A 21,719-nucleotide genomic window follows, 5' to 3' on the forward strand; every position below is an offset into this window, starting at 1 on the left:
GGAGTAGGCCATTCGGCCCCTCGAGCCAGTACCGTCATTCAATGTGATCATGGCTGATCATCCAGAATCAGAACCCCATTCCTGCTTTTTCCCCATATCCCTTGATTCCGTTAGCCCTAAGAGCTAAATCTAACTCTTGAATACATCCGGTGAATTGGCCTCCACTGCCTTCTAAGGCAGAGAATTCCAGATTCACAACTCTCTGGGTGAAAAAGTTCAATTCTGACCTCAGGTGCTGAGTGTACCGAGTTTGTACGTTCTCCCTGTGACCAAGAGGATTTCTCTGGGTGCTCCGGTTTCCTCCCACATTCCAAAGACGTGCCGGTTTGGAGGTTCATTGGCTTCTGTAAATTGCCCGTTGGCGTGGGCTAGATGGGCTGAAGGGCCTGGTTCTGTAAAACTAATACTAGCGGTGCTATGCTGCACTCTTGACTAAGCAGCTGCGATTGGAAACGTGTAAGTAATCCTGGGCCTGATGTACTGATCTGTTCAGCTCAGACTTGAGCAGCAATTCCTGCTGAACGTTATGCTTGTTGATTAATGTGGATAATGCAGAGATGATTCTCTAACTACTCGTGCAAAGTAGTTACAAATCACAGAGTATGATGACTGAATTAGTCCACTTTGCAAATAAATGTACTTAAAGGATCGTGTAACCATCTTCACAATGCCATCTGTTACCTGGACCAGAGATGTAAGGATATTGAACAGATACAGAGTCAATAATGCAACAATTCAACCTTTTATTTAAAAACAATTCTGGGAATAAAATGTTATATTACTTGAATTTAAGCCTCAGTTGTAGTGTTATAAATTCAGGGTGCCATAAATGCTGACTGGTTCATCCCCGTCAATAGTTGTGGTGGCCAAGACCTTGACCACTTGATGAGGTATGAAAGCAAGAATACGGATCTAGACCCACAGCTGTAAATACACAATTCTTGATTTAAACAAAGGTTTGTCCAAGACCTAGGTGGTAAGGTGCCTTCACAAAATTTCTCAATCTCCCTCCTTTTAGGCATAACTAGATATAGGGTGATGGCAGCAGGAGTGATTCACTAACCCTGTTTTGCCTTTATGCAGGATGCTCATTGCTGTGGCCTGTGTTTTACATCTTCATCCCACATACACAGCTGGGAACATTTAAAAATGCAACGGCAACAACAGATGCGCAATTGCCTGCTAATTTAATCTGACATTTTAAAATGGTCAACAAGATTCTCAATCATTAAACAAGCAGTTCAATCCTATCTTAGTCAATGGTGAGTGGGTTCAAGGGTATGTACAACGTACACTAGGTTTTAAATAGAAAATAGGTGCAGGAGGCCATTCGGCCCTTCAAGCCAACACCGCCATTCATTGTGATCATGGCTGATCGTCCCCAATCAATAACCTGTGCCTGCCTTCTCCCCATATCCCTTGATTCCAATAGCCCCTCAAGCTCTATCTAACTCTTAAATCCATCCAGTGATTTGGCCTCCACTGCCCTCTGTGACAGGGAATTCCACAAATTCACAACTCTCTAATTGAAAATGTTTTTTCTCACCTCAGTCTTAAATGACCTCCCCTTTATTCTGAGACTGGCCCTTGGTTCAGGACTCGCCCAACATTGGGACCATTTTTCCTTCAATGTTAGCCCTTCCAGATCCTTCAGCATTTTTCCATCCAGTAACAAAAAAATATTGTGACGACAGGTAATCTTAAAGTAAAGCCCTTTGATTGAAATTCCTCAGTTATTAATATTTTTAAACAATTTTCAATTTAACCAGAGATGCCTAGGTGTGGATAAAAAAACATGCCTGTGTTAATGATTTAAATCTATCAGATTAATGCTGATGTGGGAAGAGGTATTTACAAGTGTTGTCAATGTTTATTCCTGACCCAAATAGGAATTGAATATCAAAGGACTCTCATTTTAAGGGGACAATCACTTTAACCAAGAGTTGGGCAGCAGTTTTGTGGGACACACGTGAACCTTCAGTAACAGAAACTTATACATGAAGGGAATCAAAGAACCAGGTTGTTAGACTCAGGCAATTTTCTATGCAATATGGGGAGAAGCTTAGACATTTTCTCAAACTATTTTGGGTTGACTTCCAGAGGACCATGTTAAAAGATAATTTATATTCAGACTTACTCGTGCTATGATTAATTGTAGCTTCCAATCAACTGGTGGTAAATAGAAAACTCAGTTTTGACCCAAAATGTCACCTATTCCTTTCCTCCAGAGATGCTGCCTGACCTGCTGAGTTACTCCAGCATTTGGTGTCTAAACTCAATTGAATGATTGCTGCAGCAACAGTAAGGGTCCTGGTGTAAGTTTCTAACTTTATTTAAAGTTAACGTTACAAATGGAGACGAACCTGCTCACTGACAGGAACATCTAGTTTTTGAGGACTGGTCACCATGTATGTACCAATGTGGGAGTATGCACAATAGTGTATTATCTATTTTGTGGAATCAGGAATTACTGTAGAATTTGTCCACAATGAGCTCTTTAGACTGAACCTGAATACAACAAAAATCGGGTGTGTGCCTGGTCCTTGAATTGTCCACTCATGAGAACAGCTCTGTATAAACCAGTCGTTCTGGATACCTCAGTCCAAGGTGCTGAAATCCCTCACCCTCTGGCTGTTGTAGTTTATCTTTCCACCATCCTTAATGCGCAGTGACCTAAACTTAGGATTTATGGATTTATTTATCTTATTTGCTGTCCATTGCCATACTTCCCAGACTGAAGTCCATTTGCCACTTCTCTGCCCAGCTGCCATGGCTGAAGAAGGGTTCGGAGCCGAAACATAGCAGATATAAATGCATCGCGATGCTGCCTGACCCACTGGCTTACTCCAGCACTGTGTCTGTGACTAGTCTGACTGCAACTTGCCTCCCTCCGCACTATCAACGTAGCTTTTGGATTTAATGCATTTTTCATTATCAGGTCACCTACACTTCTGTCTCAATCACGTCCCACTCTGTCAATTCTACAACATCCACCTGCTGACCACTGCCCTATGCTTTCTGCCACAAGCCAACTTTGGAACCAATTTGCAAATCTCTGGTGGAATGCAAAGGCTTCATCTGATTAGGTTCAACGTTATCCTCAATACTAAATACCCGCTAATGTCAGGACCAGCGAGGTCAACATTTGTAACACGATGGACATGAGAAGAAGCTAATGTGATTCCGGTAGCTCAGTGGGTAAATGTGTCCTTTGCCTCACAGATGGTTGCCACAGGTAGGCTGTCCAAGCCCTGATGGGGCAGTGAGACTAAGTACAGCTGTGGTGAGCTAGATTCTGGAAGCAGACTTGCTCCTAAAATATCTTGGAACTATAGAATGACATTCTTCCCCTCCCGCCCTCATTATTTAATTGAAATCTAACTATATAAATGCATTGAGTTACAGGTGGTTGAGCAATCAAGCTAACATCTAATACTTGTAGCCATGATGTGAATGGACTGGATAAATAGTACTGCCTCCGGGTGTAGTCATCTCTGCAACTGCTGATATTTTACGCAATGCACGCCCACTCCTAAACGTCAGTCTGGCACAGCATTTCACACTCCCTATTCTCCAGGGTAATGTGCGGAGCTTCTACATCGGGTATTCCCAGCGTTGGTTTTGTGGTAAGTCAAAGAGGTAGCCAAACGGATTGAAAGTGGTTGAATTTTCCCCTAGCAAAGGCAGGAGATGAAGTATAATCATGCTTCAGACGAGCTGATTGTAAGGTGACACATCAGGTGCAGAACGCGCAGACTTGGTTGCACGCCAGAAGCAGACGATATTTAAAATGGCCATAGATGATCTGCATCCGCTCACACCAGTGGCATATCGACCACTTAGCTTTTGATAAATGGAATCGGAGCAGGGTTAAGGTGACACAGGTTCGACACATTGGCTCAATCAGCAGGATAATTCTGTCAGATTCTCAGAAATACAAGCAGTTGTAAACCTGAATATTTAAGCTACAAAAGACTTGACTTCCCATCCAGGAGTGTGCGGAGTCCAGCTGCCTCTTCCTGGGGAAGTGGAGGCTTGATGTTCAGTTCAGTTCCATTTGCCATTTCCTGCAGGTTCACACAGTCAGTTACTGCAGCAGACCAACACTGCATGCAAGGATCAGAGCTGCCACAAACCCATCTTGTCACAATTCCCGTAGACAGTCTCACACCTTCTACAGAAAGCAAACATCAGTCACTCCACTTTCCTGAGCTCTGAGCATTCGGCCTAGATTTAGTCAATGTGAAGTCTTGGAGAAGGATGATCCCAGCCTGACAGCAGCAAGCAATATTGAACGGGAACAATGGAGAAGGTGTTTAGAGTCACTCAAACCGTGGTGCAAACAGGAATCCTCCTGAGGCCTGGTGCTGGTGGTTGGAGACTCGGTCAGAAATGCTTCTTGCAAATCATTCCTCCATCCACTTAAAGCCCTTGGGAAGTGTGGAAGGAGGCGAATGCAGCTATGAAATCAGTGAAATGTAGTCCTCCAGCAGGCTTTCTGTGCTAAGGTTAAGGGCAGGAGCAAAGATTAATGAGGGTTTGGAGCTGGGCTGCTCAACTTCCATGCCTTCCCTCTCCCCATCCGCACTTCAGCTGAGATTGTCGTCGCTGTACGGGTTTGAGGAGGTTCTGGCGTTGAAGAAGGGAAGTGACCACGTTTTGCTGCCACCGACCTTCAGTTCCTCTCCAAACATCTCTGGCAGCAGGAAAGCCTGGGAGTTGATGGAGGTTGGGCTGCCGATAGACTCTGGCTCCAGCGTGGGCAGGTTCCCAGAGTCGAGGCTCCACGACTTCTTGTGCATCTGGGGCTGGTAGCCGTTGACGTGAGGCGCAGGGTCCAGCTGCTCCCTGTCCAGCACTGGGTTGGTGGCTACGTGAACCTGGGGCTGGTATCCTGACTTGACGATCACCTCCATCCCGTCCTCCAGCTGTACCGCCCCTGCCCTGTCCTGATGAGCGGGCCCAGGGCCTCGGATACTCGTGTACGTCACCTCACTGGGGTAGACGCACGGCACCAGGGGAGCTACTGCCTCGAACGCTGGGTTTGGCTCGCCCGCCGTCTCAACAGATGTGCTGCTCGGCCTGTACGAGATGACGCCTCCTTCCTGCAGCTCATTGTCAGAGTTGTCCTCGCCCTGTTGATTGGTGATGATGTATTTATTCCCCTCCGCTCTCCGCTGTTTGTCCTCCACCACTTGCACTTCATTGGGCGTGCAATCTTTTGGCTCCAGAGTTTTGCACAAGTTGACCACCTAGGGAGGGAGAGAGAGAGAGAAATCAGAGGATTCCAGGCTGTGGATGCAACAGTTAGCCAGCAATCGTAATTAATTAGTCAGGTCGGGGGGGAGATCCCCCCCCTTCCCCCGCCACGGGTACCATGTCATCCCGGGCTACCTGCTCCGTGGTGGGATAGTCGGAACACTTCAGTAGACGTTACGATCACTGTCGTACACAGCATTGTAAGATATGCCCGTCAGAAACCAGCACCATGCGTCACTAATGTTTTCAACGATTTAAAGCAGTCGTACTGGCAGCTGCCCCTTGTGTACTCACCCAAACTGTGGCAACAACTGATCCAAATGTAAACACTCACTCTGTCCACAAAGGCATTGCTGTGTCATCACAGTACTGCCCGCAGCTGAACTCACTCATGCCTACCAAAACTACATGAGGCCTGGGACCTACCCAGCACCAGGCAATCAGCTGCACTGTCATAGAAAGATACAGCACAGGAGCAGGCCCTTCAGCCCATTTTGTCTATGCCAACCATTAAGCAACCATTTATGTACTAATCTGACCCAACCTCATTTTCCTATTCTTCCCATGTTCCCAGCAAGAGATGTGCGGGAGATCTTTTTACACAGAGGGTGGTGGGTGCCTGGAACGTGCTGCCAGGGGTGGTGGTGGAGGCAGATACGATAGTGGTGTTTAAGGCTTTTGGATAGGAACATGGATATGGAGGGATAGGGATCGCCTGCAGGCAGACGAGGTTAGTTTAATCTGGCATCAAGTACTGTTGCTGTACTGTTTGCTCTATGTTCAAGCACACAAAGGAATGCACACCTATATACACCGGCCCGCCTGTATATAAACATTTACACGCTTGTACATATTCAATATCCGAATCTGTACGAGTACACATGTAGACAAGACGTGCAGCACCATACCTGATCAAAGCTTCCATTCTGTAGAACTTTGCTGTTAGTTGGATCAGGGATATCAGGATAAAACGTGTCTTTGATCCTGGAAAAGATGTCAAGGGGCATCGGTCAGTGACGTTGCTATCACACCACCCGTGTTTGCAGTGAGTCCCACCCAACTCTCTGCCCAGTCTCCTGTTTCAAAGCTGTGCCCTTCATTCCCAATCCCACAGGCCCCTGTGCAAGCAGCAGAGTGCTGGAGGAACTCAGCGGGTCAGGCAGCCTCTGCGGAGGGAACGGACAGACCACGTTTGGGGTCAGACACATCAGGCTGAAAGAAGAGGGGGGGATAAGTTGGAAAGAGAGGTGGGGGGAAGGCAAAGGAAATGCCACAGAGGGCTGGAGTAACTCAGTGGGTCAGGCAGCAACTCTGAAGAACGGTCCTGACCTGAAACATCACCCCTCTATCTCCAGAGATGTCGCCTGACTTCCTGAGTTACTCCAGGACTTTTAAGGTGAGGCGGGGTAGATTTAATAGGAATGAGGGGTACATTTCTCCACACTAAGGGTGGTGTGTGTAATAAATGAGCTGCCAGAGGAGGTAGTTGAGGCAGGGACTATGCAACGTTTAAGAAGCATTTGAGCAGGTACAAGGATAGGACAGGTTTAGAGGGATACGGGCTCAACGCAGGCAGGTGGGACTAGTATAGTGTAGCTGAAGAAGGGTCTCGACCTGAAACATTGTCCATTCCTTCTCTCCAGAGATGCTGCCTGACCCGCTGAGTTACTCCAGCATTTACTGTCTATCGTAGTGTAGCTGTTGGTCAGTGTGGGCAAGTTGGGCCGAAGGGCCTGTTTCCACACTGTATGACACTATGAATCACTTTGTGTCTATCTTTGGTATATAAGCTGGAAGGGGGGGGGGGGGGGGGGTGATTGGCAGATGGGTGCAGTAAGTGGCAAAGTCTAGTGATGAAAATGACAGAAATGGGTGTCAGATAAGGAGAGAAGAGGTGGAGTGAAATGTAAAGGGAGGGGAAGGGGTATGGGAGGAAGGGGTGGTGGGATAGAAGGGAAGAGAGGGTGGCAAGGAAAGAGGGGTAAAAAGGGAAATGGACTCAGGGATGGGAGATGAGGTGGGGAAGGTGCAGGATGATAGGGTGGTGGTGGTGGTGACGATGGGAGGAATGTGTGGGCACCAGTCCAGGAAGGTCAGGGGAAAGAGAATGAGGAAGAGGGGTATGACTTGAAATTGGGGAATTCAAACACGGGTCTTATTTCCATGCTCAGCCTGGTTTCAACTGGAGCACAGAGTCAGGGAAAAGTGGCCTGATATACTTTGCAGGGTCAGATGGAGTGAGGCTAAAGCAGCCCAGGACATAGACCCAGGGTGGGAAAGCAGGCGATACCATGAATGCCCGTACATTCAGGGAAGGGAGAGGAACTCGTGTTTTAGCATTTAAGAAGGAACTGCAGATGCTGGAAAATCGAAGGTACACAAAAAAGCTGGAGAAACTCAGCGGGTGCAGCAGCATCTATGGAACGAAGGAAATAGGCAACGTTTCGGCCCGAAACGTTGCCTATTTCCTTCGCTCCATAGATGCTGCTGCACCCGCTGAGTTTCTCCAGCTTTTTTGTGTACCTTCATGTTTTAGCATCTTCAGATAGTGCTATAGGCTCAAGTACGAGTGTCAGGAGATATGGTGAGAAGACAGGAGAATGGGGTTAAGGGGGAAAGACAGATCAGTTACGATTGAATGGCTAGAGTAGACTTGATGGGTCGAATGGCCTAATTCTGCTCCAAGAACTTGTGCATTATCCATCTTTCACTACGAAGCGGAGGAGTGTTTCATTAAGACACAGCTGTCAGAGAGTGTGTGACAAAGGAACTCACCACTCTTGCTTTTGATAGCAGAAGATACTGAACACGACTCCGAGAACTACAAATCCAATCAGAGGCAAGGTAATCCCCAGGATCAGGGCAATGGCTGGAGAAAGAGGAGAAAGCAGTTATATTAACACGATGTACAGTGCAGGAAATGCTTCTCAACGAGAACCGAGCAAAGGTTTAGACATCTTAAACATGGGCAGCACTTCACTGTGGGAATCGAACTTTACTCCAGTGAGAACGTGTAGAAAGGAACTGCAGAATGCTGGTATGTACTGAAGTTAGTCACAAAGTTCTGGAGTAACTCAGTGGGTCAGGCAGCATCTGTGGAGAACATGGATAGGTGACGTTTCACAGAGTGCTGGAGTAACTCAGCGGGTCAGGCAGCATCTGTGGAGAACATGGATAGGAGACGTTTTGGGTTGTGTCTGACGAAGGGTCCCGAGCCAAATCGTCACCCATTTATTTTTCTCAAGAGATGCTGCCTGCCGTTGAGTTACCCGTTGAGTTACTCCAGCACTCTGTGAAACGTCACCTGTCCATGTTCTCCAGAGATGCTGCCTGACCCGCTGAGTTACTCCAGCACTGAATGGTGGTGCTACGCTGCACTCCCTGAATAGCAAGAATGTCTTCCTCAAATTAGGAGACAATGTAACAATAAAAGCACCTTTGACCACTGAGAAACATGTGGCCCCTATAACAGAGCTCACACCTTTGCAGGGTACTGCTGTTTTCCAGTTACTCACGGCTGTTTGGTGTGGTCACAGTGACCATGTTACTGGGGCCGTCCCCTCCTTTGGTAAAGGCTCTCACTCCAACGTTGTACGTGGTTCCTGCTTCCAGGCCCAGGATCTTGAATGCCCGCTGGTCAGGGCGGAGCACAATCTTTGCCTGCTGATTCACTATTGCAGAGGAGAGAGAGCAGGGGGTCAGAAACATGGAGACGGGCCCTATCTCCTCTCCGTACCGCTGTTGAATCCTTCTCGTGAACGACAACACAGCCCAAAGTCAGCTTGTTCAAAATGGCTGTCGACGGATTTAGCCTCGACAGAAACAGCGGCGAAACAGGCCCTTTGTCCCACTGCATGTGCCGACCAGTGATCGATTACCTGTACACTAGCACTATCCGACACACCGTAGGGACGATTTACAATTTTACAGAAGCCAATTAACTACAATCCCGCACGTCTTTGTGGTAGGGGTGTGGGAGGAAATCAAAGCACCCGGAAAAACCCCACGGGTCACAGGGAGAACATGCAAACTCTGTACAGATAGCACCCATCGCCAGGATTGAACATGGGTCACTGCGCCGCTGTGCCACCCCTTAAACCGGTGCATCCATAGATCCGAAAGGTCACCAATTCCTTTTCTCCAGGGATGCTGTCTGACCCGCTGAGTTACTCCAGCTTTTTGTCTTAGATTTCATCCAGCATCTGCAGTTCCTAACATTTAGCCTACTGTATAAATCTGTGCGTCATTGGACTGTGAGAGGAAACCGAAGCATCCAGAGCCAACTCAATGCAGTCACAGGGAGAACGTACAAACTCCACACCGATAGCACTTGTAGTTAGGATCTAAATGCTATTTAGACTTCTTTTCAAATCTACAAAACTTCAAAACTCAATCGAGAGCAAGATAGAGAGTTAGATTCTCTTAGGGCTAAAGGAATCAAGGGATATGGTAAAAGCAGGAACCAGGTACTGATTTTAGCATGATCAGCCATGATCATATTGAATAGCGGTGCTGGTTCAAAGGGCCATATTTTCTATGTTTCTAAAATATCTGTCTGGGCACTGGGAAGACCAAATGACACTCACAACAATTGAGGATGAATTGCCGGTGCAACTCCAAATAGGAAGGAGAAACTTCCCAAAGATCCCATAGGGCAGTATGTTGGCGCAGTGGTAGAGTTGCTGCCTCACAGCGTCAGAGACCTGGGTTCCATCCTGACCACGGAGTGTGGACGTTCACTCTGTGACTGCATAGGGTTTCCTCCGGATGCTCCGGTTTCCTCCCACACTCCAAAGACGTGCGGGTATGTAGGTTAAATGTGCAGGAAGGAACTGCAGATGCTAGTTTAAACCGAAGACAGATACAAAAAGCTGGAGTAACTCAGCGGGTCAGTCAGCATCTCTGGAGAAAAGGAATCGGTGACATTTTCAAGCTCGACCCAAACCGTCACCTAATCCTTCTCCAGAGAAGTTGTCTGACCCACTGAGTTACTCCAGCTTTTTGTATCTACCTCAGGTTTATAGGTTAATGGCTTTGGAAAATTTGTAAATTGCCCCTAGTGTGTAGGATAGTGCTAATGTACAGGAGGTTCGCTGGCTGGCACGGAACCAGTGGGCCGAAGGGCCGTGTCTCCACGCTGCATCACTAAAGTGTAAATCACAACTTGTACATTTATTTACCTGCGGTCACTGGCTTGCTGGCTGCTGAGTCGTTGTAGAGCGTGCTGTAATAAATCTTGAATCCTTCAACGAATCCTCGCTGCTTCTCCACGGGAATGTCTTTCCACTCGATCTGTACCGACTCCACGCTGGTTTGGTTAACCTCCACCTGAGGACCTTCAGCTGGGGCTGGGGAGAAAAGTGAAGATTGCTGACGGCTTCAGATTGGGCTGTGGTCAGTTTAATCACATGCACAGATATCAGGTACAGGTACAGGTACTGAATGCACACCACCAGATTCAGGGACAGTTTGTCCCCAGCTGTTATCAGGCAACTGAACCATCCTCCCATCAACTGGAGAGTGGTCTTCACCTCTCATCTACCTCATTGGAGACCCTGGGACTATCTTTAATCGGACTTTACCTTGCGCTAAACCTTATTCCCTTCATCCTATATCTATACACTGATTGTAATCATCGAGTCTTTTAGCTGACTGGATAGCAGGCAACAAGAAAGCTGTTCACCATACGCCGGTACACCTGATAATAATAAACTACACTACATCGCAACAAAACTATGTTGACATTAGTGACACCGAACAAGTGCCTCGTTTCTGTGCCACTGCAAAAGATTGCAGTAGATATAGGTGACATTTCGGGTCGAGACCTTTCTTCAGATGAAGAAGAAGGGACTCGACCCGAGACGTCACCTATTCCTTCGCTCCATAGATGCTGCCTCACCCGCTGAGTTTCTCCAGCATTTTTGTCTACCTATGGTTCCTTTATTATTACACATACCAAGATACAGTGACACAGATCGGTGAGATTATTGCCACACATAAGCACATTGTCCGGTTAAGAACAGAATGCATAGAAACAGCCCACTGAATCTGCTCGGTCTGCCTGGGCCCATATGAACTCCATGTTGCCAAGCACATATTCCCCCACTGACCTTTCTGTCCTGGGCCTACTCCATAGTCTGAGTGAGGCCAAAATGCAAATTGGAGGAACAGCACTTCATATTTGACTTGGGTGGCTTACACCCCAGTGGTATGATTATTGATTTCTCTAATTTCAAGTTGCTCTTTCATCCCCTCTCTCTCTGTCCCTCCCCCACCCTAGTCAGACTAGTTTCACTGTCGTCCCGGTGAGTTTCATTGTCTGTAACTCGTTTTCACCTTAGCCCCCAGCCACCAATAGACCATTTCCATGATCATCGTTACTTTTTTGCATATCTTTAATTTATTTGTTCTATGTCTCTCTATATCACCGTCATTATCCCTTTCCCGACTCTCAATCGGAAGAAGGGTCTCGCCCCGAAACGTCACCTATTCCCTTTCTCCAGACCCACTGAGTTACTCCAGCTTTTGTGGGTGTACCCTATCATCATGTACACTGTCATATTTCCCTCATTAAAAATGCTGCCTCTAAATAAAACCAGCCAATTTATTATTAGAGTGTTAAAAAATCAGTCTGAAGAAGGGTCCTGACCTGAAACGTCAACTGTGCAACTGCCTCCACAAATGCTGAGTGACCTGCTGAGTTCCTCCAGCACTTTGTGTTATGCTCCAAATTGCAGTACCTGCAGACTCTTATGCCTCCAAATGATTAGACAGGCAGAGTAGGCCTCAAAGCCTCCAACACCAGCGGGTTACTTACCTAGTTCACGTGTGTACCCGATTAGCTTCTTGAGCAGGTGGTCTCCATCGCTCCTGCACTCGAATACTTCAAGGCTGTAGCGCACCCCAACTTGGAAGGCATCTGTTCGAAAAAGAATCAAACGGAATCAATGATGGTGATGGTGGTGGAGGCCATTTTAATGTCTCGTAGAACATTGGACCGGGCCTCAGAGATAGTGGAGGCATTAGTTGTGATATTTCAAGAACCGCGAGAGTTAAGAGTGGCTCCTGAAGATTGGAAAATTGCAAATATCACCCCGCTGTACAAAGCAGAAGAGTGGTTAGCCGGTTAGCATGACTTCGATAGTTGGGAAGATTTTGGAGTCAATTATAAAGGATGAGGTTACGCATTACTTAGAAGTTGATGATAAAATAGGACAAAGTCAGCACGGTTTTGTGAAGGGAAGAGGACTGGAATACAAAAGCAGAGATGTGATGCTGAGGCTCTGGTCAGGCCGCATTTGGAGAACTGTGAGCACATTTGGGCACCATATCTGGGGAAGGATGTGCTGGCTCTGGAGAGGGTCCAGAGGAGGTTTACAAGAATGATTCCAGAATAGTGAAAGGCATAGAGTGGATGTGGAAAGGATGTTTTCACTGGTGGGAGAGTCTAGGACCAGAGATCATAGCCTCAGAATTAAAGGGCGCTCTTTTAGAAAGGTGAGGAGGAACTTCTTAAGTCAGAGGGTAGTTCATCTGTGGAATTTATTGTCACAGAGGGCTGTGGAGGCCAAGTTCGTAGATATTTTTAAGGCAGAGATAGATAAACTCATGATTAGGTCGGGTGTCGAGGGTCATGGGGTGTAGTGATGGCAGAAAAATTAGATTAGGAGGCAAAGATCAGTCATGCTTGAATGGCAGTGTAGACTTGAAGGGCCGAATGGCCTAATGTTACACCTACACTTGTGAACATGAGTACAGAAAGATAGACACAGGGTGCTGGAGTAACTCAGCAGGTCAGGCAGGTTCCCCGGAGAAAAAGGATGGGTGACGTTTTGGGTCGGGATCCTTCTTCAGACTGGAAAGTAGGGTCCTGATCCGAAACGTCACCTATTCTTTTTCTCCAGAGAAACTGCCTGACCCGCTGAGCTCTTTGTCTCTATCTTTGGTATAAGCCAGCATCTGCAGTTCTTAGTTTCTGCAGAACAGTACAGCGCAGGAAAGGCCCTTCGGCCCACGATGTCTGTGCTGAACACAATGCCAGATCCAACTCTTATTTACCTGCAAATAATCCATATCACTCCGCACCACAAGAAAGACAGCAGCGGCTGAACAACCAATTCACCGTGACCCTTTCATGGAAGGGATTGACAATAAATTCTTAATAAATAATTCTCATTATGGTGGCACAGTGGCGCAGCGGTAGAGCCGGGTGTGTGCAGGGAGTGGATGAGAAAGTGGGATTGCATAGAACTAACGAGAACGGGTGATCAGTGGATGGAGTGGAGTGAACCTTGTGGGCCGAAAAACTGGTTTCCATGCTTGATCTCGAAACGAAAGAGAGGCCTGCAAAGAGTTCAGTTCAGAGAGCAGCATGAAAAAAATCATTGAATATATTGACAGAGCAGAGCGTTTCCTCTGTAAAAGGAATCAGGGAAGAGTAGACACAGAACGAAGGTGGTTAGCAGAATAAACCCAGAGTGGCATGAAGGTTTAAACACAGTGAGTGCTCAGGATCTGGAGGCGGAGGGTTCTTTGATAATTCCAGCGATAAGGGTCTCACAGGCTGAGATTCTCTCCCCCCCCCCCGCCCCCGATGCAGGAGCTTGATCGCCCCGATGAGGAGACTCGCCGCCAGCTACAGGAGTAACATCGTCCCGTCAAGGGAAGGTTAGAGGCCCCCGACCGCTGGAGGACAAAGGAGCAAAGGAGAGATTAAACTGTTTTTTCGCCTTCCATCACAGTGAGGAATGTGGAGGAGTCACTGTGGTGGATGTTCATGTTAAAATGTATTTTGTGTGTTCTGTTACTTTTTATTAGTATGACTGCATGGTAAATCAAATTCCTCGTATGTTGCAAAACATACTTGGCTAATAAAGTATGAGAGGTGCAGTCGTAGAGCTGCTGCCTTACTGCTCCACTGACCCAGGTTCCATCCTGACTACAGGTACTGTCTGGCGGAGTTTGCACGTTCTCCCCGTGACTGCGTGGGCTTTCTCCGGGTGCTGCCATTTCCTCAAATATTCCAAAGACGTACAAGTATGTAGGTTAATTGGTTTCTGTAAAATGTCTCCAGTGTGCAGGATAGAACCAGTGTAGTCAGAGTGATAGCTGATCAACATGGACTCGGTGGGCCGAAGGGCCTGTTTCCGCACTGTAAAAGGCCTGTCCCACTTTCACGACCTAATTCACAACCTTTTTTACTCGTGGACCTTTTTCATCATGTTGAAACAACGCCCCGACCCACTTGATGCCACAAGTACTTATGACTAGCATCACGGCCTGCTACGACTTAGCTACAACCTCCTATGACCTCGTGACGACCATGCTGCGAGTACGAGTCAAGGGCAAACTCGGCAGAGGTCGTGAATTAGGTCGTGAAAGTGCGACAGGCCCTTAGCTCTTTTAACTAGCATGGCCTCTTGCTATGCTGCCACAGACTGCTGTGGAGGCTGTCATTGGACATTTCTAAGGCGGAGATTGACAGATACTTGATTAGTAAGGGTGTCGGGGTTATGGGAAGATGGCAGGAGAATGAGAGGGAGAGATTGATCAGCCATGATTGAATGGCGGAATAGAATTGATGGGCCAAATGGCCTAATTCTGCTCCTATGGCTTGTGAACTGTAACAGTACTGTGAAATTGTGAGAGGGCAAGAGGAAGAGAGCAACAGAGGGCACGTGAACTGATCTATTGATCAGCATGGACACTCACCTGATTTTATTGTAGCACTGGTTGTATCTGGAGGAAATTTACTCCAATCCACCTTACACATGGGTAGGCTGAGCAACCTGCACCACTGCACGGTGTAGCCACAGTTGTCAGCCAGATGACCTCGCCAAGTCACATTGATTCCATCACCAACACCAGTGGATCTCTCAATGCCCAGGTTTTCATCTAGAAAGGAAATGGAGGTCAATATACACAGAAATGGCCTTCATCAGTAGGGGCATTGAGTATAGAAGTTGGGATGTTATGTTACACTTATATAACAGGGAATCTTATAAAAACATATACAATAATAAAAGGACTGGACAAGCTAGATGCAGGAAACATGTTCCCAATGTTTAGGGAGTCCAGAACCAGGAGCCACAGTCTAAGAATAAAGGGGAGGCCACTTGAAACTGAGATGAGAAAACAACTTTTTCACCCAGAGAGTTGTGACTTTGTGGAATTCTCTGCCACAGAAGGCAGTAGAGGCCAATTCACTGGATGAATTTAAAAGAGAGTTAGATAGAGCTATAGGGGATAGCGGAATCAAGGGATACGGGGAGAAGGCAGGCACGGGTTACTGATTGGGGATGATGAGCCATGATCACAATGAATGACGGTGCTGGCTCGAAGGACTAAATGGCCTCCTCCTGCACCTATTTACTATGTTTCTATGTTTCACAGGTTGGTGAGGCCACATTTTTAGTTTAGTTTAAGTTTAGAGATACAGAACGGAAACCGGCTCTTCAGCCCACTGAGTCTGCACCGACCAGCGATCCCCGCGCATTAACACTACCCTACACACGCTAGGGAAAATTTAAAAGGGAGAAAACACACACAGGTTATGGGGAGAACGTACAAAGTTTGTACAGACAAGCAGCCATAGTCAGGATGGAACCTGCTCGACCACTACACCACCGTGCCGCTATGGGTGGGTTTAGTTTAGTTTACTATTGTTATGTGTACCGAGGTACAGTGAAAAGCTTTTTTGTTGCATGGTATCCAATCAGAGGAAAGGCTATGCCAGACACGATTACAATCAAGCCATCGATAGTGTACAGTTACAGGATAACGAATGCTGCTGTTGGAGTAGAGGTTTAAAAGAGTGGAGAGCAATTGTAATAAATGATTGCAGATCTGGGACAAGCACGGGGAGAACTTACAACTCTGTATAGACAGCACCCGCGGTCAGGGTCAAACCCGGGTCTCTGGCACTGTGAGGCAGCAGCTCTACTGCTGCACCACCGTGCCACCCATTACAGAAACAGGAAACTGTCTATTGCAAGAATTGTTCTATTGAAGCATCTTCCCGACCAACACCAAGGTAGTGGCCATTTGGCTTGTTTTGTGTCATTAATTATGGCATTTATCTTTAAATTTTAGACTGCCTGTTATTATGTGGGTGGGATTTATTATGTAGTTAAGGGCATGCTTGGCGCTGGGTTTCTTGCGCAGAAGTTTCGTTTTTAGTTTAGCTCGGAGTTACATGGGGAAGGAATACCCTTCGACCATGTGAAGTTTAACCGAGACACGAGAGGTTTTCTAATGTTTAAATCGATATGCTGGAGTTTGACGAAGATTAAAGTGTACGAGTCAGATAAGAAGGTCGGATGTATATCTTATTGTTTTTCTTCAACAATAAAGAAACTGTTAATTAAAAGACTATGTTATGAAGTTTTATCTGTGAAGAAGCTCTGAAGGTCTCAAGGAGAGCTCACATGCGCATTACAACATTCTCCTAAAGGCATGTAGTTTCTTTAGAAACATAGAAAATAAGTGCAGGAGGAGGCCATTCGGCCCTTCGAGCCAGCACTGCCAGTCATTGTGATCATGGCTGATTGTCCCCAATCATTAACCCGTGCCTGCCCAGATAAAGTGCTGAGACTGCCTCCTGCAGCAAATAATGCCACTGTAGGCACAAACAACAGCAGGTGTTGGAATCTTGCATACAACACAAGGTGCTGGAGTAACTCTGCGAGTCAGGAGAACATGGACAGGCAACGTTTCGGGTCGGGACCCTTCTTCAGACTCAAGCATCACCTATCCACGTCCTCCAGAGATGCTGCATGACCCGCTGAGTTATTCCAGCACTCTGTGTAACGTCACCTATCCATGTTCTCCAGAGATGCTGCCTGACCCGCTGAGTTACTCCAGCACTTTGTGTTCTGAATATCGCCACTGATCAGACTTGGAACACTCACCGTCTTGCTGGGGAGGGATTTTGATCACAGATGGGGGGGATACTCCAGCAGCGTTTTGAGCCACGATGGTGATTACGTAACCAGCGCGGTCAAGATGAATCTGGACATCAGTTCCATGTTCAACATTGCTATTTATTGAACCATTTCCCACTTTTGTCCAAGTTACATTGTAGAATAAAACTGGACCATTGGCTTCCAAAGCTGATAGTGGCTATAATGAAAAGAGAGATTCATAAGGTCATGTGATCGCAGCAGAATTAGGCCATTCGGCCCATCAAGTCTACTCCGCCATTCAATCATGGCTGATTTATCTCTCCCTCTCAACCCCATTCTCCTGACTTTTCCCCATAACCCCTGACACCCGCACTAGTCTAGAATCTGCCTTAAAAATACCCAATGACGGCCTCCAGAGTTGTCTGAGGCAATGAATTTCACAGATTCACCACCCTCCGACAAAATAAATTCCGCCTCATCTCCTTTCTAAAGGTCTGTCCTTGTATTCTGAGGCTGTGCACTTTGGTCTTGGACTCTCCCACCAGTGGAAACATCCTTTGCACTTCCAATCCATCCGGGCCTTTCACTATTCCGTAAGTTTCAATGAGGCCACCCCATCATCCTTCTAAACTCCAGTGAGGAGAGGCCCAAAGCCATCAAACATTCATCATACTGTACATTTCCCCCAGATGCTGCCTGACCTGCTGATTTTCTCCAGCGGTTGGATTCACTCAAGTTTCCCGCATCTGCAGTCCATTGTAACTCAATTTCACTGTTATTATATGTCCTTTGTTTTTCTCTCTCTGACTTCACGCATTAACTTATCAACAAAAGATAGACACAAAATGCTGGAGTGACTTAGCGGAACAGGCAGCTTCTCTGTAGAGAAGGAATGGGTGATGTTCTCGGTCAAGAACCTTCTTCAGATTGAGAGTCAGGGGAGAGGGAGACTAGAGAAATGGAAGGGCAAGGTGTGAAAATGACAGATCAAAGCAGAAGCTGAGCAAAGAATGTAGACCCATAGGCACAGAGTCATAGAGTGATAGAGTGTGGAAACAGGCCCCTCGGCCCACCTTGCCCACACCGGCCAACGTGTCTCAGCTACTCGTCCCACCTGCCAGTGTTTGGTCCATATCCCTCCAAACCTGTCCAATCCATGCACCTTTCTAACTGCTTCTTAAACATTGCAATAGTCCCTGCCTCAACTACCTCCTCTGGCAGCTTCATACACCCACCACTCTCTGTGTGAAGAAGTCACCTTTCAGATACCTCTTAAATCTTTTCCCCTTCAACTTAAACCTGAGTCCTCTGGTCCTCGATTCACCTACTCTGGGCAAGAGACAGGAGACTCTGTGCATCTAGAATGTAGGTTGGTTCATTGGTGGCTGAGAGGAAGCAAAATTAATCAGGAGGACAATATCAACCATATGGCTACTTCAATAAACCAGCGCTACAAACCTGGCCTCCCCCTACCAGCTGTTCTTTCATTATCCACTCCTTCCCAACTTTCCCTTCAACGTTACAACTTGAAACGGGGTGGTGTACACGCCCCAGTCAGCATCAAAGATACCCAAATAGAGATGGTCGAAAGCTTCAAGTTTCTGGGTGAAAATATCACCAATAAATATCATATAAATCCTGTCTCCAGATACTTGGACCTAGGAATCAGCACCCCATGTTGTAAATGGACCCTGACCCACAGAGCACAATCTGCACAGACAGGCAACAAAAGACATACCAGCAAATTCAAAAACACTTCTCTCTCTGCTATTGGACCACAGAATGGAACTTTCATAAGCTAGGGGCGTGTTTCCCGTACTCCAATCAACCTCATTGTGGCCCTTGCACTTTTCTCTTTTTACATCTGCACTTTCTCTGTAGCCGCAGCACAATATTCTGCACTCTGGTGTTTTCCTCTTGTACTTGTGTAATGCTTTGATTGCACTCATGCATGGTGTGATTTGACTCGATAGCACACAAACCAATCTATTAACTGTTTCTCCTTCCACAAGTGCTACCTAATAGACAATAGACAATAGGCGCAGGAGTAGGCCATTCGGCCCTTCGAGCCAGCACCGCCATTCAATGTGATCATGGCTGATCAATCTGCTGGGTTTCCAGTATATATAGTTCTTATTTCACATAAACAAATGTAATTTATTCGTCCTACAAGATCATAATATCCCCAAAGGTTTTCTTTCATTCATTACACTTGATGCCTATTCCAAGACTTTCATCCTGTTCCTACAATGAAACATTGTGGGCTCCATCGTTCCTTGGTCATCGGTGCCGGCTTGCATTTGTTCTGAACCTTTTTATACCTCCCGTTTCCCTCTCCCCTGACTCTCAGTCCAAAGAAGGGTCTCAACTCAAAACGTCACCTATTCCTTTACTCCAGAGATGCTGCATGACCCACTGAGTTACTCCAACTCTTTGCGTTCATCTGCCCACCAAAGGACATTCCTAGTCTTTACCTTCCAGTAAGTGGTCACAGTTCGGTTTGGCATCACTGTTCTCCAGACATCCAGCTTCACCGATGGAGCTGCAATGACAAACTATTTGTGAGGAAATATGGACAGTGGAGGGAATTTCATTTCCTCTTCAGGTTGAAGTTTATTATTGTCACATGAACCAAGGTACAAAGAAAAGCTTTGTTTTTCATGCCATACAATCAGATCAGACAAAACTATACATAAATACAATCAAGTCAAACACCAGTACAATAGGTAGAGCAAAGGGAAAGATACAGAGTGTGGGCTATAGTTCTCAGCATTGTAGCGCATCAGTTCCAGAGACAAAGTCCAATGCCCGCAATGGGGTAGAGGTGAATCGGACAGCACCCTAGCTTATGGAAGGACCGTTCAGAAGCCTGATAACAGAGGGGAAGAAGCTGTTCTTGAGTCTGGTGGTGTGCGCTTTTAGAAGCATGAAGCTTATGTCACTGCCAATGAGCCTTAAATCAGTTGTGGGGAAGGTAGTGGGAGGGATTGCTCGAGCCTGCATTTCTTTATATTTGGAAAGACTAGGGACTGGCAAATGCAATGCCTGCATTTAGTTCAACAGGACTAAAATATAACAATAGGGATGCAATGCTGAGGCTTTATAGGGCGCTGGTCAGACCGCATTTGGAGTATTGTGAGCAGTTTTGGGACCCATATCTGAGGAAGGATATGCTGATGTCCAAAGGGGGTCCCGAGGTGGTTTACGAGAATTATCCTGGGGATGATTAGGTTAACATATGATGAGTGATGACAGCACTGGGCCTGTACTCGCTGGAGTTTAGATGGGTATGGGGGAATCTCAATGAAACATACCAAATAGTGAAAGGCCTGAATGGAGTGGATGTGGACAGAATGTTTCCACTAGTGGGAGAGTCTAGGTTCCAGAGGCCATCGCCTCAGGATTAAAGGATGTCCTTTTAGGAAGGAGATGAGGAGTTTCTTTAGTCAGAGGGTGGTGAATCTGTGGAATTCATTGCCACAGAAGGCTGTGGAGGCCGTTAAAGGGTATTTTTAAGGGAGAGATTGACAGATTCTTTATTAGTACGTGTGTCAGGGGTTATGGAGAGAAAGTAGGAGAGTGGGGCTGAGAGTGAAAGATAGATTGGCCAAGTGAATTGAATGGCGGAATGGTCAAATTCTGCTCCAATAAATTATGAGCATGACTGTTTAGGGATAGTCAGAATGGCTTTATGCTTAGGAAGTTGGCTCATGAGTTTTTTGAAAAGATGACCAGGAGGCTGGGCCTTATCTATATGGACTTTAGTGAAGGCTTTGACAAGGTCACCCATTGTGGGCTGATCTGGAAGGTTGGAACATGTGCGATCCAGTGTGAGCTGAACAATTTGATACGAAATCGGCTTGGTGGTAGAAGGCAAAGGGTATTAATGGAGTAGGAAGGAACTGCAGAGGCAGCTTTATACCGAAGATAGACACAAAGTGCTGGAGCAACTCAGCGTGTCAGGGAGCATCTCTGGAGAGAATAGGTGACGTTTTGGGTCGGAACCTTTCTTCAGACTGAAAGTAGAGGGGGGTGGGGGGGGAGAGGGGGGGGGGGGGGGGGGGGGGAGAACTGGTAGGGAAAAAGCCAGAATAAAAAGCAGGGCCGGCAACAGATGACAAAGGGTGGAGCCCATAATGACCCAATGTCGACTGGGGAAGAGACGATAATGAGGTAGATAATGAGATGCAAACAGTGAGACTGGTAGGACTATTCGTGGGACGGAAGGGGGGGGTGAAGAGAGAGTTGTAGGTGTAGATGGCTAGTGCATGTGCCTTTAACATAGTGACCTCACCACCCCTAACCACTCCCCTCCTTAGGTGTATAATTGCATGCTCCCACCCTTGGCTCTCTCTCTCTAGCTCCGGTGACAGACCACGTACAGCTAGAGCAGTAATGTTGTGAACAGTTAATAAAACTATAGTTAAGAAAATGAAAAAAAAAAAAAAAAAAAAAAAGCAAGCGAGGAGTTCCAACGGACCATGGAGCAGCTGTACGTGGTCTGTCACCAGAGCTAGAGAGAGAGAGCCAAGGGTGGGAGCATGCAATTATACACCT

The 21,719-nt window shown here is 46.7% G+C and overlaps 1 protein-coding gene across 1 annotated transcript in view; it reads right to left on the minus strand.

The window, feature by feature from the left end:
- Positions 1 to 726: 726 nt before the first annotated feature.
- Positions 727 to 21,719, minus strand: part of LOC129695275 (leukemia inhibitory factor receptor-like) — a 128,300-nt gene continuing 107,307 nt past the window's right edge. The window contains 9 exon segments of the mRNA XM_055632070.1: positions 727 to 5,252; positions 6,168 to 6,243; positions 8,035 to 8,128; positions 8,775 to 8,930; positions 10,440 to 10,607; positions 12,077 to 12,178; positions 14,971 to 15,153; positions 17,169 to 17,379; positions 19,637 to 19,704. Coding sequence (XP_055488045.1) covers positions 4,590 to 5,252; positions 6,168 to 6,243; positions 8,035 to 8,128; positions 8,775 to 8,930; positions 10,440 to 10,607; positions 12,077 to 12,178; positions 14,971 to 15,153; positions 17,169 to 17,379; positions 19,637 to 19,704 — 1,721 coding nt within the window. The 3' untranslated portion in view covers positions 727 to 4,589.

Source organism: Leucoraja erinacea, chromosome 3, assembly GCF_028641065.1.
Source record: "Leucoraja erinacea ecotype New England chromosome 3, Leri_hhj_1, whole genome shotgun sequence".
Taxonomy (NCBI): Eukaryota; Metazoa; Chordata; class Chondrichthyes; order Rajiformes; family Rajidae; genus Leucoraja; species Leucoraja erinaceus.